At 43.2% G+C, this 15,898-nt stretch overlaps 1 protein-coding gene across 2 annotated transcripts in view; it reads left to right on the top strand.

Moving 5' to 3' along the window:
* Window positions 1-15,898, top strand: part of LOC122806802 (protein SSUH2 homolog) — a 600,540-nt gene that overhangs the window by 212,336 nt on the left and 372,306 nt on the right. For both annotated transcript variants that reach the window (XM_044077522.1, XM_044077521.1), the window contains exon 2: window positions 2,187-2,288. In XM_044077522.1, coding sequence (XP_043933457.1) covers window positions 2,187-2,288 — 102 coding nt within the window. The remainder of the gene's footprint in view (window positions 1-2,186; window positions 2,289-15,898) is intronic.

The raw sequence follows: 15,898 nt of genomic DNA, 5'->3' as shown, positions 1-15,898 counted from the left end.
TAGTTTGTAGCTTTATTGAAATATTGAATCTATTTGGCACCATTTATTATCACAGGAATTTTATGACATTAGTTTGTCATCAGTTACTATCCTTCCTTTTGAAAGCTTCTCTAACTACTTAACATTTTGGTACCGATATTATAGACCATAGAAATCCGAAGCCGCGGTGGTGCAGCGGTTAGCATTGTCGCCTCACAGCAAGAGGTTCTCCCGTTCGATTCTCGGGTGGAGCGCCATCTGTGTTGTCTGCATGTCCTCCCTGTGGTCGAGTGACGTTAAAGACATGCAGGTAGGTGCGAGCGTGAATGGACGTGCCTTCGTTGAAGGTTGGGCGTTGGGATGGCAATTCGGCACTGTAAAAATCCACTGCCAATCATGAGCAGACCAGAGTTCCGCTGTGGCGACCCCTAACTGGGAAAAGCCGAAAGTCTTTTTATTTTAGACCATAGAAACAATGCAGATGCATTCAAGATGATTATTTACTATCTTTTCTATATATTTGCTTTCCTGCCTTTAATAATTAAAGGTCATTCTTAATCGAATCATTCAGTGCCCTTTGGTTTTGTTGAATGTTATCCCTTCTGACAAAATCTGAGTTGGTAAATTGATTTCTAGTTTGTGTGTGAAACAACTGCAGTTGAAATGTGCAGAAGTGTTAAAATTCAGGGGATTGCAGAAATGGAAAGAAAAAAAAAAACATTATCCCTTATTCGTAGAACACTTTTCTTAAGCCACTTCATGGAAAGTAGATCTAACAGCTTGTTTATATTGATCATACAAACTGGCTTTCTCCAATCCTCCAAAGAAGAGCTGTTATTGGAGATCTATATTATATTCTTGAAAGCTGACAATGTCAAATCTGACATTGTCAACACGAGAATATCGAATGCTCAGAATCTCGTGCGTGTAAATGGAAATCTCTGTAAGGGGAGATTTCCGTTTACTGCAGTGTAGTGCGGTCTCTGAGTTGGTATATTTAAGTAGCAGGGGGTGCAGGGGGGGGCTTGCCCCCTGCTTAAATCTGTTAGGGTACTTGTTTCTTTTTTTGTCTTTTTATAAGGTCGATGTTTGAAGACATCGACCATATAGTGTCGACCATATGTTGTTCGATGTTTTCAAACATCGATCTTATAATATAGACCTATTATTGGTATGTATCTCAGTCAAATCTTCCTAACCATAGTGATACTGACAAGAAATTAATCTAAAAAAATCATCCAAAATGTCAATATAGCCATTATTGTGTAGAACATATTCTTGGAACTTCCTGCACAGAAGTTCCATAGTTCCATTACAGCATATAAAATTGCAAAAATTTAAAAGGTGGTGATGAAAGATGGCAGTGCATTTTTTATGACTGCAAAATACTAAATGAGTTGTGGTAGAAAATGATAATTGCGGTTTGAGCAATCATTTGATACTGTTTAATAATGCTCCAATCCCTACATGCATACAAAGATCCCAGTATCCCCTTGTTATGGGGTTTGCAGGACCAGCCTTTGGTCAGCTGGCGCCCTAGGTAAAAGGGCTCCACAGCCCCCCACACCACTTGGTGCCCCCACCCTAGCATACCTACACCATGCAGATTACTGAAAAAGTACCCCTGTTAAAGCGGCGCCCTAGGCGGCCGAATAGTTGGCCTATGCCTGAGGCTGGTTATGGGGGTTTGTTAGCAATAGTAGGAAGGAAGGTCATCATTAAAAACCGGAAAAAATATAACTCCACATTTTCAAGAATTTTTAAACATGCCTAATGTTGTTTTGATAATGCAAAATTGAGACCATTAAATTGAGATCTAATTTTATAATTCATGATTTAAATATTGGACGGAGTTACAAAATTTATGAGAAAAAATATGAAAATATGAAAAGGAAATGCAATATAATATAATGAATATTTGTTGTATTCTCTATACATATAATATGTTTATATATATTTATATATATATATATATATATATATGAGAATTTTAATTTAAGCTGTCATGTTTTGTAAATAGTTGTATATGTTTTTGATCAGTTGATTACTTGCTAGTTTATTTGTTAAAATAATACAATTGTGGGGGGGGGGACATGGGAAGTATTTTTATGCCATTGATAACCTAAGATGGAACAATATTTTATGTGATGTGCCTTGGGAATGAGTTGCTGTAGTAATAATAAAAACTACACTGTATGTTCTTCTAGATGTACTTGATAAAGAATGTGGAGATGAAGGCCCATCTGCTCCTCCTACAGAAATGCTGGACCCAGTCGCTGGCTATGAGGGGATTCCTGCTGATGGTGGAGGTGAGTTGTACCACTCCCATTTCATCTATGATCTGAGTTTAAATCCGTCATCAACATGGTAAATTATTCAGGCTGTGGGTTTGCTATTAGCTGCATGGGATTTTCTCATACCTGCATTTTTCTGGAGCACATGAATGATAAAGCAGAGATTTGACAACCCATGCTATGATATCTTGGGCTGTGGCACTAAGGACACAGCTTAACCACTACTGGCACTGTAAGCTACATGGTAATGGGCCAGACACCAAAAGACTTGCTCTCAGTTTAACAGACTTACACTAGTGTAATCCTACCTCAATTCCAAAAGACTTGCTCTCAGTGTAAGTAACTTAGTTCAGTGTAAGCCCTATCTATAAATCAGGCTTATACTGGGAGCCGATTCAAGCTGACTTGTTCTCAGTGTAAGTTTGCATTGTAGACAGGTCTTACACCAAAGTAAGTTACTTACACAGAGATAACGTCTTCTGGAATTAGGGCAGGCTTACACTACAGTAAGTTATACTGACAGCAAATATTTTGGAATCTGTTCTTATATCTGCAGAAAACTGAGTATCTTCACCACCAAAGTACAGTAAGATAATTATACAAGTCATTTTCCATGTAGAGTTAAACCTCACTGAGGTACTGGATCTCAGAAGAAGCAAGTGAAGGTTTTTGATGATTTGCAGTTTAACCAATGGTCATACTGTCTTTTTGTTTTCCATAATTTAGAAATATTTTATCCTTCAATTGAGACTCATTAACTGTCCTTCCATTTGTCTGAGATGATAGTAACTCAGAGTGAAATAAAATCTTACGGCAGTTGTCAACAAATAATTATAAAATATTCAAATAGCATGTAGTGTAAAATGAACAAAACAGAAAGTAATGCAAACTCATTCAGTATCGTGTATCCCACACTGAATGTAGCCTTGTAAATTACAATGATGATTTGCAAAAATATATTTTAAAGATTAGATGGTATACAAAAAGGGGTACAGCATTTGTGCCAAAAAGAGTACAGTGTATACATGACAAGAATTGTATCAACTATATTCATTAATTTCGGGATTAATCTCACATAGACTTTGACATTGTGTTTTGACTTTATGCTGTCAAAACAGACCATACGGATGCATCCTGCCACATTCAACAAACAAGTTGCCATGTTTGTTCTGTAGATTCGCAGGAAGAATTGTCATAACATCTTTCAGGCAATTCTTGGTAATTCATGTGTCCCTTAACTAGAGCCCTACCATGGGCTAATCTCAAAACAAAAACAAATGAACAAAAAATGTACACCTGATCTACAAAGCAAGAAGATATAGGGATACTCTGTGGACAATGCTTGCCACCCTGGATCAAAACAAGATTTTTGAAGTAATTAAACAGTCGTCATAGGACACATACAATCTTCTGTGATCATTTTTCATTTAATAATTTTATGATACAATTCTCAAAAAGAAAATTCCCAGATTCCCAGAAGAAATAATGCAGTTGCGATCATTTGTGTTAAGACTACTTATCAAAAAAAAAAAAAGAATATTTAGACAGCAACCAAATAATTACAGCATGAGAAGATAATTGTACAGTTCTACAATAAAGGTGCCACAAAGAAAGATAAAACAAGACGGAGTATAATAAAAAATATATTGTTCACATTGATGCATGACATCTCACTTAATTGGATTCAAAGAAGATGCCCATAAACCTCAAACATTAATATAAAAAAAAAATGTCTCCAAAGATTTCAGAAGGAACTACACAGAGGAAAATATAATGAATTTAAGCTATTTTTTTTTTGGCAAAAGATATTAGATAAAAAAAGACATTTATCTATAATGGATATAATTTTTGAGATAAGCAAGTGTACCTCCAGTAAGAATACATTTTGCCTTGGGTCTTCCAAGAAAAATAGGTTATAAATCAAGTGGGACACACCTGGCCAACAAAAAAAAGTAAAGAGTTACAATAAAGAGCTGATTATTCACATTCTACTGCATTTTAAATAGTTTTTGAACTACTGCGACACCAGGCCTTTTCTGAAAAACTTGTAAGCCAGATGTAGAACACTAAGCACTACATCTTAGAACATCTTACCCTTCCCAAGAGCAGGGGTTTCCTCCAAAATGAAGTACTTCCGCAATTAGGATATCCTGCATGTGGGTAGGGATATGATCAGGAAGTCAGGGAAGTTAAACCATGGAACACAGGTAGATTTTGTTGGCAGATGGGGACATTTTGGGTGCGCTTGTTTATCCTTTTCCCTCTCTTGATGTTCTTTGTGTTTCACTGTTGAAGTCATCACATTTGGGTTATCCCTGCCAGGGTTGCCCTCGGCCGGCTCGAATACCAGAGACTTAGTATTTCTGCATTGGTTGCTGTCGCTTGAGTACTGACGTCAGGTCATCAGTAGTATAAAGTAGGCAGCCAATGCCATTACATCAGTCTTTCTTGCCATGGAGCCCAAAGCAGAAACAGTTCACGAGTGCCGGTTGGCTGCAACCTGAGTTTTCATTTCTGAATTGAAGTTGGGGCAATGCAGCAATTGCCTCATGTACACAGGCAACCCTCTCCTCCTACCACCCAACACTACAACCTGTGAGAGATGCACTTATATAGCCAAACTGGAAGCAAAGCTCTCTTTACCCAAGACTGGACTAGACAGTCAAGAGGAGAAGGTAAACACTTGCATACACCACACTCATCACATAGTCCCTCAAAACCTACACCACAAAAGCACACACAGAAACACAAAACACACACCTACATTCATGGAGGCTCTCAATAAAAACCTGCCCAAGCATCAGGGACCTCCAAAGCAGAAACACAAGCAAACTCCACTCCCCAACACAACCCAAATGACACATAGCCCACAACCTCAGTATGCCACTCAACCACATCCCGTAAAACATAACAACGTACCCAACACTCTAGTCATAGGTGACTCTATAGTCAGGCACACTGATGTTCCACTCACCAGGCTAAACAAGGAGAAAGTTACTGTCAGCTGCCTGTCAGGTGCCAGGATCCGCCACATAATGCACGCACTCAGGTCACTCCACAACAACTAAAAATATGACACTGTCATTGTCCATGTTGGTTGGAATGACCGGAGACATACCTCCCTGGACTACATGAAAAGAGACATGGAGGAGCCCTCTGATCTTGTAGCCCAGGCTGGTATGACCCTAGCCCTGAGTAGCATCCTGCCATCACCCAGAATGATATCACAGTACAAGGATAAAATGATTGACTTCAACAATTGGCTAAACTTCTGGTGTCATTCTAAGAGGATCCAGTATTTGTCTGCCTGGGACAACATGATCGACAGACCACGATGCTTTGACAGAGATGGCCTGCACCTGTCGCCCTTGGGATTCCGGGATTCCCCCACCATGCCCCAGGATTCTCACTCCTCATTTCTTGATACACTGGAAAGTATTAGGGTACAACCCAACACCCTAATAATGGGCGATTTCAACTACCCCACCATTAACTGGGAAAACTACTCGCGTACCAACTCTTTTGCTCAACATTTTCTGGAATTCATAAATTCCAATGCCTTGGATCAACTTATTCACACTCCCACCAGGGGCAGCAATATCCTAGACCCGGTCATTACCAACATGGGCAACCGGTGTTCCACACCAGAGGTCAATTCCTCATTCGTCAGATCCGACCACAAGCTAATCACCCTAGACATCCACATCCTGCCCCCACCTCCAATTAGGGAAACAACCGTAAAAAACTTCTCCAAAGCCAACTTCACACTTCTTAAGACAGAAGTGGCAAATTTCATAACACCCATGCAGACAGACAATAGAGGTATGACTGCTGAATCCTACACAAATGCACTTTATAAGCACTTACAGGAGTGCATGGATCATGCTATCCCTAATGGAACCAAGATGCTATCCTCCAAAAAAAGGAAGCCAATCTGGTGGTCCTCTGCCACAAACAAACTCTACAAAAGAAGAAAGAAACTGTTGCATAAAAGAGTAAAATCCCATGACTGGAGGAACTCCCTGGTCAACCTCAGTAAGAAGTTAAGGTCCCTCATAAAATCCTCCAAAGCTAGTTAAGAAAACAAAATTGTCACTGACTCTTAAAGACAACCACAAAGCATTCTATAGCTATGTCAAGAATCTCAATGGCAACACTCAGATCTTCTCTGCATTACAGCACAATGGCACTAAATATACAGAACCAACTGATATTGCCAACATCCTGGCAGGGAGGTTCAGTGCTAAATTTACCCCCCTCTCACCCCCTAGAAGGCCCATCTCTATACCGGAAGAATGCAAAGTTCATGTAATCATGGCTGCACAGGTAAAAAACACACTCTCCAAAGCCAAGAACACAGCATCCATGGGACCTGACAATATCCCAGGCTGTGTTCTACACTACAGAATGAACTGGCACCTTACCTAAGTGCCATGTTGAATCATAGCCTCATCTCAGGCTTTGTGCCCACTGAATGGTGCACTGTGACGGTTATTCCACTCCACAAAGGGGGAGTCACGATGGACCCCGGGAACTACCACCCCATTAGCCTGACGAGCCTGATCTGCAAGGCCATGGAACATATCATCATGGAACTCATAAACAAAGACATTTGTTTATACAAATTGTTAATACAAAAAGTGTATTGCCATCCCCTTTGGTAAAAACTCTGTACCCATGAACCACCACATAAGTAGTAGTCTACTTAATGCTGAATGTGTGATAAGAGACCTTGGGACACAGTTGGACAGTTTGGTAATCTCCAAACTCTGGACCCTACCCAGTTCAGGTTTGTAAAAGGCAGATCATGTCTCCTAAACCTGATTGACTTCTTTGAAGCAGTCACCAAAGCCATAGATGAGGGTAAGGTGGTTCACACAGCTTATCTAGATCTCGCCAAGGTTTTCGACACCATCCCCCACTCTGGAACTGTAGACAAGCTCACTAAACTAGGTATAAATCCCTATGTCACAAGATAGGTTGCCAACTGGCTCATGGATAGAACTCACACTGTGAAAGTAGCAGACTCCCAATCCGACTTCAGACCAGTGACAAGTGGAGTACCATAGGGTTCAGTCCTGGGTCCTCTCCTGTTTGGTATCTACTTCTCTGAAGTGCAGGCTAACACAGAAGGTCTTTGGCTAACAAAGTTTGCAGATGACTGCAAACAAGGAGCCATCATCAAAACTCCTAACGATGTGGACATACTACAAAAGGTCCTCCCTGAGACAGATGCCTGATGTCAAAGCCATGGCCTGAAGCTCAATGCCAAAAAGTGTATTGCCATCCCCTTTGGTAAAAACTCTGTACCCATGAACCACCACATAAGTAGTAGTCTACTTAATGCTGAATGTGTGATAAGAGACCTTGGGACACAGTTGGACAGTAATCTCTCCTTTGATAATCACATCACCACAGTGGTCAGGAAATCCTTCTACGTGGCTCACCTCATCACAAAAGGTTCCTCATCCAGAAGAAAAGAGGTCATTGTTCCTCTCTACTCATCACTCATTAGACCCATTATAGAGTACAATGCCCCTTTTGGTATGTACCTCACAAGACATCTACAACAACTGGAAAGGCCACAGAAATACATCACAAAGAGGATTACTGGCCTCAAACAGATGCCCTACGCAGACCATCTCAAAAACTCCAGCTTTACTCCATCGCATATCGCCTACTCAGAGGTGACCTCTGCCTAACATACAAAGCTATGTCAAACCCAGAGCTGTTGGACATGCTCCACTTAAAGAAATCCCAATCCCTCCGAGCTACATGCTCTAGGGACCTAAACCTTGCCACCACAATAAACAGAACATGTAGGAGGGATAGATTCCTGTCCCAGAGACTTCCCATACTCTGGAACAGACTACCTATCTATGTCAAACAGAGCTCCTCATTAGCACTCTTCAAGAAAAATCTTGATGATTGGATGGTAAATAGGAAATTTACCCCAGGGATCACTTCTGTGGCTCTGCTCGATAGGGGCACAGGAAAATAAGTTTCTTGGGTGGCGAAAGCCAGGGTACCTTTTTGGCAAGGCTTATATAGGCCCTAGGGCTAATAGTCTAGTACCTGCCTTTGAACCTATAAGCTAAGTACCCCATTGGGGATCCTTTTTTCTTGCACTAACTGATGTCAGAAAAAGGTAATAATTGTCTCGTCTGTGGAAAGCAAATACCACACCTAGACTTCCACTCTTACTGCATCACTTGTCTAGGCCCAAACCATGACGTTCCCCATTGTTGCTTCTGTGCTTTGTTCAGCACCAGAACTCTCTGTCGTCAGGCCTTATTGTAGCCAGATATTTTCATTTACAGTCCTTGAATTCTGATATGGCTTTGGTAAGCCATCTGATAGCAAATCTTCTGAAAAAACGTAAAGATAAAGACGGAGACAGACCACACAAATCCAAACCTACAGACTATGCTTCCATTAAGCTAGTCATCAGTCCTCTGGTACTCAGTGAGATGCTTTCGCAGCCCCTGATGCCCACTTCATTTGATTTGCAGGCTGCTACTGAGACTGTTTCAGGGTCCAGTATGCCCCAAAACTCTTCTTCGTCTAAGGATCCTGCAGTCGTCTCTACCTTGGATGGAAGTCCTTCGCACCACTGAATCTTGACACAAACTGATGTCTTCTTTCACGACTACTGTTCTTTCAAAAACATCCGAGTTCCTTAGGCCCAGGGTTCGAACCACACCCAAGAAACTGACCACCCACTTTCAGGCGCATGCTACCTTGCCTCAGTCTCAAATGCTTAAAATGGAAGAAGACCTTATCATGCTGATCAGGGGAAGAGAAGATACCCCCTCTAAAAGGAAAAGAGATATGTTCCCAGTAATTTTGTCTGAACAAAAGTCAGATGAACCTGATGCAGCTGACTATGAAGACATGCAACCTCTCTCCACTTATGACGATTCTGATGCAGAGGAATCCATTTCTTCAGCCTCTACCCCAGATGATTTTTCCTTTGGGGAAAGCCTGCATACCTTAAGGGAGCATTTCCAATGGGAGAGTCAGGACTACCCTCAGTCTAAAAAGAGACTGAGGCAATTCCTAGATCTTCCACAACACACACCCTTGGCCATCCCCCCAGTCCTGGATGTGGTAGATGATGTTTTCCTTGAATCCAGCTTGAATCCTGATGCCCTACCTCCTGCTCCCAGAAAACCAGACAGTACTACAGAGTCCCTGACTCGCACAAATATCCTTTTAAAAATCCAACAGCCTGACCCTGAGGTCATTTCTCAAGGGCCAAAAGGGATTAAAGCAACGTCTGCTAAGAATCCCACCCCCTCAGACAGGGATTCCCGAGCATTGGACAGATGGGGTAAAAAAGTATACACCTCAGCTAATCTTGCTGTCAAGGCACTGAATTGTCAGTTCCATATGTTTAAATATCAGCAACATACCTTGGAACTCCTTAAACAAAAAATGTCTGCATTTCCTGCTTGGGCAGAATCTAAAGATTTACAAGACTTTACTGCAACTAAACACACTTTGCACTGTGGTTTTAATGCCCTAGAAGCTTCCTGCAGGGTAGCAGTCACAGGATCTGTCATTAGAAGACGTGCATGGCTTAAGGAACAACCCCTGCCAGACCTTGTCAAATCTAAATTGTTGGATGCCCCCTTGGACAAAGATAACTTATTTGGCACTAATGCAGAAGAGGTCTTAAAAAAGATGGAAGAAAAAGCAAAATCTATGCAATCAGTTAAAGATTTCTTACAGGTCCAGCTCCCCAGGTTCAGCAGGCATTGTCCCTCCAAGCAGTGGTTCCTTCCTGCTCCGAGTAAATAGGCCCAGCCTAGGTCCTGTGGAAACAGAACCTGCCCTCCCAACAACAGCGCCAGGGAATGCAGAGATCTAAGCAGTGGACTACCTCCACTTCAAAACCAGGGAGTTCTAAGCCACCCCCTTATGGTAAGAACTTACAATGACTCACCTCCTCCCGACCTCCCCTCTGCCCACCTTCATTTACCCCTAGGAGGAAAACTCTCCTTTCACTCCACATTGGCCACCATTACCAAGGACCAATGGGTTCTGAGCATTGTGTCTCAGGGATACAAATTCTCCTTCCACACCCTTCCAACCCCAAAAGGGTTCCCAGATATACCACCAAATCACTGGGCAGAGGCTCAAAAGAAAATCCATTCCCTGCTCTCTTTCAGGGCACTAGAGCATGTTCCAGCAGAACAGATAAGCCAAGGCTTCTACTCCAGACTTTTTATGGTGCCCAGAAAAGAAGGCACCTGGCACCCCATCCTTGATCTATCCATCCTAAACACCTTCCTGGTGACCCCAAAATTCAAAATGCTCACCCTCCAGCAGCTGCTACCCTTGCTCAGGAATTTTTGTTTCTCTGTAAATAGGCCCAGCCTAGGTCCTGCTGAACCTGGGGGGCTGGACCTGTAAGAAATCTTTAACTGATTGCATAGATTTTGCTTTTTCTTCCATCTTTTTTAAGGACGCTTGGCTAGCCACCCTAGATCTAAAAGAGGCCTACCTCTGCTTTTCTATCAGGGAATCATGCAGGAAATATCTCTGCTTCAGGGCAGGATCTCAACACTTTCAGTTCTTTGCACTTCCCTTTGGCTTATCTACTGTTCCCAGAGCAAAATGTCTGGCTCCAGCCATTGACTTTTGCAGTCAAAGAAATATTCAAATTTACTTCTACTTAGACGACTGCCTTATTCAGGCAGACAGCCTGGAAAAGCTGCTCAAGCACCTGGTCTTTGTAAAGTCCCTACTAACCTCCCTAGGGTACACAGTCAATGAAAAGAAATCCAAACAGGTGCCCACCCAAAGGATAATCTTCCTGAGAGCAAGTCTGGGCATAGCATCCCAGATGGCATAACTTACTACAGAGAAACAAAAATTCCTGACAGCCTACTTCTCTCAACTGGCCACCAGGCCCCAGCTTTCTGCAAAGAAAATCCTGCAAGCTCTAAGGTTCATGGCATCTTGCATACTCCTCATTCCATATGTCAGACTGCATATGAGGAGACTTCAGTGGTACCTAAAGAGCCTTTGGTGTCAGTACTCTCAAGACCTGGAAACTCTACTACCTATAATTCTTTGCCTCAGAAAGGAATTTCTTTGGTGGGGAACAGCAAGCTCCCACAACAGGGGACTGCCCCTCTCCCCACACCCTGCCATCCCGACCCTCACCACAGACGCATCAGACTACGCTTGGGGGGCACACCTGGAAGGCAGGTACATACAGGGCCAATGGAGCCCATGGCAAATCCCCCTGCACATCATTCAAAAAGAGATGATGGCTGTGCAGCATGCCTTGATAGCTTTCAAACCCCTTCTTTCTCCAGGGGTTCTCCTGATCAAAACAGACAACACCACTGTGATGTGGTACATCAACAAGCAGGGATGGACTCACTCCTACTCTCTATGCAGGCTGCCCATGAGCCTTTTCCATGCAACTACACCTGTTAACACAATACCTACCAGGCTCTCTCAACTCCCTGGTGGACCAATTAAGCAGAAACCTTCTGGACCCACATGAGTGGCAGCTCAACAGAAGTACCTTCACCCTAATAACTCAGAAATGGGGAAATCCGAAGGTCGACCTCTTTGCCTCCCACACCAACCATCAGCTCAGCAAATTCTGCACCAGGGAGCATCACTGCATGGCTTCAGAAGTGAATGCCCTGTCCTTCCCTTAGGTCAACCTCTCGGTCTATGCCTTTCCTCGTCTATCTCTCATCCCCGGGGTACTGCTCAAAATAAGGGGAAAAAAAAAACAAAGGCCATTCTTATAGCTCCAGACTGACCCCGACAACACTGATACCCCTTGCTGCACAGCCTGTCCCCGCTGCCTCCATGGCATCTTCCTCAGATTCTCAATCTCCTAACACAGAGGGAAGGGGAATTCATGCATCCCCAATTGTGGACACTCAGTTTGGCAGCTTGGCTTATTCCCTAACCCCGAACCAATCTGCCATCCTCAGTAAACAGGTTCTGAATGTTATCCATGAGGCCTGATGCCCTAGCACCAGAAAGTCTTATGCAGATAAATGGAAAAGATTCTGCACCTGGGTCCAGGCTAAGGGAGCCAATATGGCACAACCCTCCATCCCTCTCATCCTGGATTACTTAGCTGACCTACTACACAGTGGTCTCTCTTTCTCCTCTATAAAAATTCATGCCTCTGCTATTTCTGCTCATTTTCCCACTGAGCAGCCCCCTTTCTCACACCCTTTGATCAAACAGTTCCTCAGTGGGGCTAGCAATTTGAGGCCTCCCAGAAGGGCGCCAACATCGGCATGGGATATTAACTTTGTCTTGGAAAAGCTCACCCTGCTTCCTTTTGAACCAGCTTATTCTGCAGAGCTAAAGTTTCTCTCCTGGAAGACAGCATTCCTTCTGGCCATCACTTCAGCCAGAAGAATCTCTGAGTTGCAAGCACTCATAGTTGTGGAACCCTTCATCATCTTCCATACAGACCTGGTATCCCTCAGAACTAACCCATTCTTCATGCCCAAGGTGGTGACAAGTATGGCTCTCATCCAATCCATTCACTTGCCCACCTTCTTCCCTAATCCCCAGAACAAGGGGGAAAGGATTCTTCACTATCTAGATGTGCACAGACAGCTCTGATTCTATCTGGACAGGATTACATCCTTCATAGTTTCATAATTTCATAGTATAGTACTAGGCTATCTGCCCTGGGGCATTTGTAAGCCTAGCCATAGTGATGTGGCATTTGCCACCCCATGAAATGGTACAAAAATGTACAGAATAAATTTAGAATATTGTGTCTAGTAGTGACACAATGAAGGTCCCCTTATATAATAGAATTAGTTTACTGTGCCCCTGTCTAGCAGTGACACAGATGTGACCCCTGGGGTAAACTTACGATCTCCCATCCACTCATCAAGATTTCTCTTGAAGAGAGTCAGTGAGGGGCTCTGCCTAATACGAACTGGGATCTTGTTCCAAAGCATGGGAAGCCTCTGGGTTATGAATCTATCCCTCCAGCATGTCCTATTCATACTTGTGCCGAGGTTTAAGTCTTTAGCTCTCGTGGTCCTGATGGACTTGGATTTTTTGAGGTGGAGCATGTCCATCAGATCCTGATTGGACATGGCCTTGTATGTCAGGCAGAGATCACCTCTGAGCAGGCGGTATGATACTGAATAGAGCTGAAGTTTCTTTAGTCTGGCAGAATATGTTGGAGACCCTTGATCCTCTTGGTGAGGTACTTTTGTGGTCTCTCCAGCTGTTGCAAATGCCGGGTGAGGTACATACCAAATGGGGCATTGTACTCAATCATGGGTCTAATGAGGGAGGAATATAGGGGTACAATGACATCCTTGGATCTGGATGTGAATCCCTTCATGATGAGGTGTGCAAGGTAGAATGTTTTTCTAACCACTTTGGCAACGTGGGTATCAAATGAGAGGTCACTGTCAACTTGGGTCCCTAGGTCTCTGATTACTTTTTCAGTACTCAGTGGGTTGCTGTCTATGTGATAATTTGTGGGTACTTTGTTTTTCCCAAAGGGATGACTATACATTTTTGGCATTTAGTTTAAGGCCGTGACTCCGGCACCAGTTGTCCATTTCTGTGAGGCCTTTTTGTAGGATGTGTGTGTCTGCTGGTGTATCGACTATGGCGCCTAGTTTGCAGTCATCTGTGAACTTTGTCAGCCACAGCCCTCCCGTGTTTGCTTTAACATCTGAGAAATAAATGCTGAACAAGAGGGGTCCCAGGACAGATCCCTGTGGGACACCACTTGTGACTGGCTTTGAGTCTGACATTGCTCCAGCGATTTTAACCTTATGGGTTCTGTCCTTTAGCCAGTTTGCAACCCATCTAGTGACATAAGGGTTTACATTTAAGCTGTTGAGCTTATCTATGATGCCTGAGTGGGGTATTGTGTCGAAGGCCTTAGCCAAGTCCAGGTATGCTGTATGGACTGCTTTGACCTCGTCAATGGCTCTAGTGACTGTTTTGAAAAAGTCAACCAGGTTTAAAAGGCAGGATCTTCCCTTTACAAAGCCGAACTGGGTGGGGTCAAGTGTCTGTAGGTCCCCTATGTCTCTGTTTATGAGTTCCATAATGATTCTTTCCATAGCTTTGCAGACCAGGCTGGTTAAGCTTATGGGGCGGTAGTTTTCAGGGTCTGTAGAGGCACCTCCCTTGTGGAGTGGGACCACTGTTGCTGTATGCCAGTGTTCAGGTACATATCCCGAAGTAAGGCTAAGGTTAAATAGCATTTTTATGTGTGGGTTTAGCTCCTCTTGGAGTTCACGTAACACGCAACCCGGGATACCGTCAGGTCCCATTGATGCTGTGTTTTTTGCTTTGTTTAGGGCAGTTCTCACTTGGACATCTGAGATGACAGGGAGATTACATTCAGCTGGGATAAGTATTTCTTCTTTTGGTGGTGAAGGAGGGGAGAAATTTGCACTGAACCTGTCAGCCAGAATGTTGGCAATATCTGTGGGTTCAGTGTATTTTTTATTGTTGTGAACCAACTCTGAGCATATCTGAGGGTTTCCGCCCAGGTTTCTAACATAGCTGAAGAAGGCTTTGTGGTTATCTTTAGTGTCCTTAGCGATTTTTCTCTCAAAGTTGGCCTTGGATGTTTTTATGAGAGAACGTAGTTTTCTGCTAATGTTGATCAGAGATGTCTTCCCTTCATGGGATTTTGCTCTGACGTACAGTAGCTTCCATCTTTTGTTATACAATTTGTTTATGGCTGAGGTCCACCAGACAGGATGCTTACCTTTGGTGGAGAGGGACTTGGATTTGTTTGGGATTGCATGATCCATGCATTCTTGGAGATGTCCATAGAAAGCATTTGTGAAGGATTCGGCATTGTGGGATGTGGTATTCACTGGCACAGTGGGCTTAAAGGATACCATCTCAAGTCTTAAGAAGAGTGAAGTCTGCTTTTGAGAAGTTTTTCACCGTGGTCTTTTGTGCTGGGGGTGGAGGTGGGATATGTATATCCAGGGTGATTAGTTTGTGGTCAGATCTCACTAGTGAGGGGTATACTTCCGGTGTGGAGCATTTTGTCCCCATGTTTGTGATGATCAGGTCTAGTATATTATCTCCCCTAGTGGGAGAGGTGACTAATTGTTCCAGTGCATTTGAATTTATGAATTCCAGGAACCTTTGGGCTAGGGTATTAGGGCTAGAATAATGTACCCAATCTATGTTTGGGTAGTTGAAGTCTCCCTGTATGATGGTATTTTGTGATACATTCATATCCTCCAATGTCTTCAGGAAGGTTGAGTGGAGTTCTTGAGATTGGGAGGCTGGTCTGTAACATGCTACCAGTTGTATAGCAGTTTTGCCTATGGTTAGTTGCACCTGTATGGTCTCTGATGCTTCATGTGTTGCTACTAACCTGGAGGTGTGGGTGTCCTTGATGAATATGGACACTCCCCCTCCCTTTGTGGTTCGGCCCGGGTTTTGGAGCTGAAAAGCATGATACGAGGTATAGCCTGGTAGCACTGGGGTGCTCTCAGGAGCCTTGAACCAGGTTTCAGTTACTGCACAGACGTCGATGTTCTCCATGCTGAGGAGTGCATCAAGTGCCTGCATCTTGAGATTTAGACTTCTGGCGTTGAACAGCATTATCCTTAGTTTTTTTC

The sequence above is a fragment of the Protopterus annectens genome, chromosome 7.part0, assembly GCF_019279795.1.
Source record: "Protopterus annectens isolate FY-2018-M chromosome 7.part0, PAN1.0, whole genome shotgun sequence".
In the NCBI taxonomy this organism is placed as follows: domain Eukaryota; kingdom Metazoa; phylum Chordata; order Ceratodontiformes; family Protopteridae; genus Protopterus; species Protopterus annectens.
The sequence above is the reverse complement of the archived record's forward strand: the minus strand, read 5'-3'. Positions and strand labels throughout refer to the sequence as shown.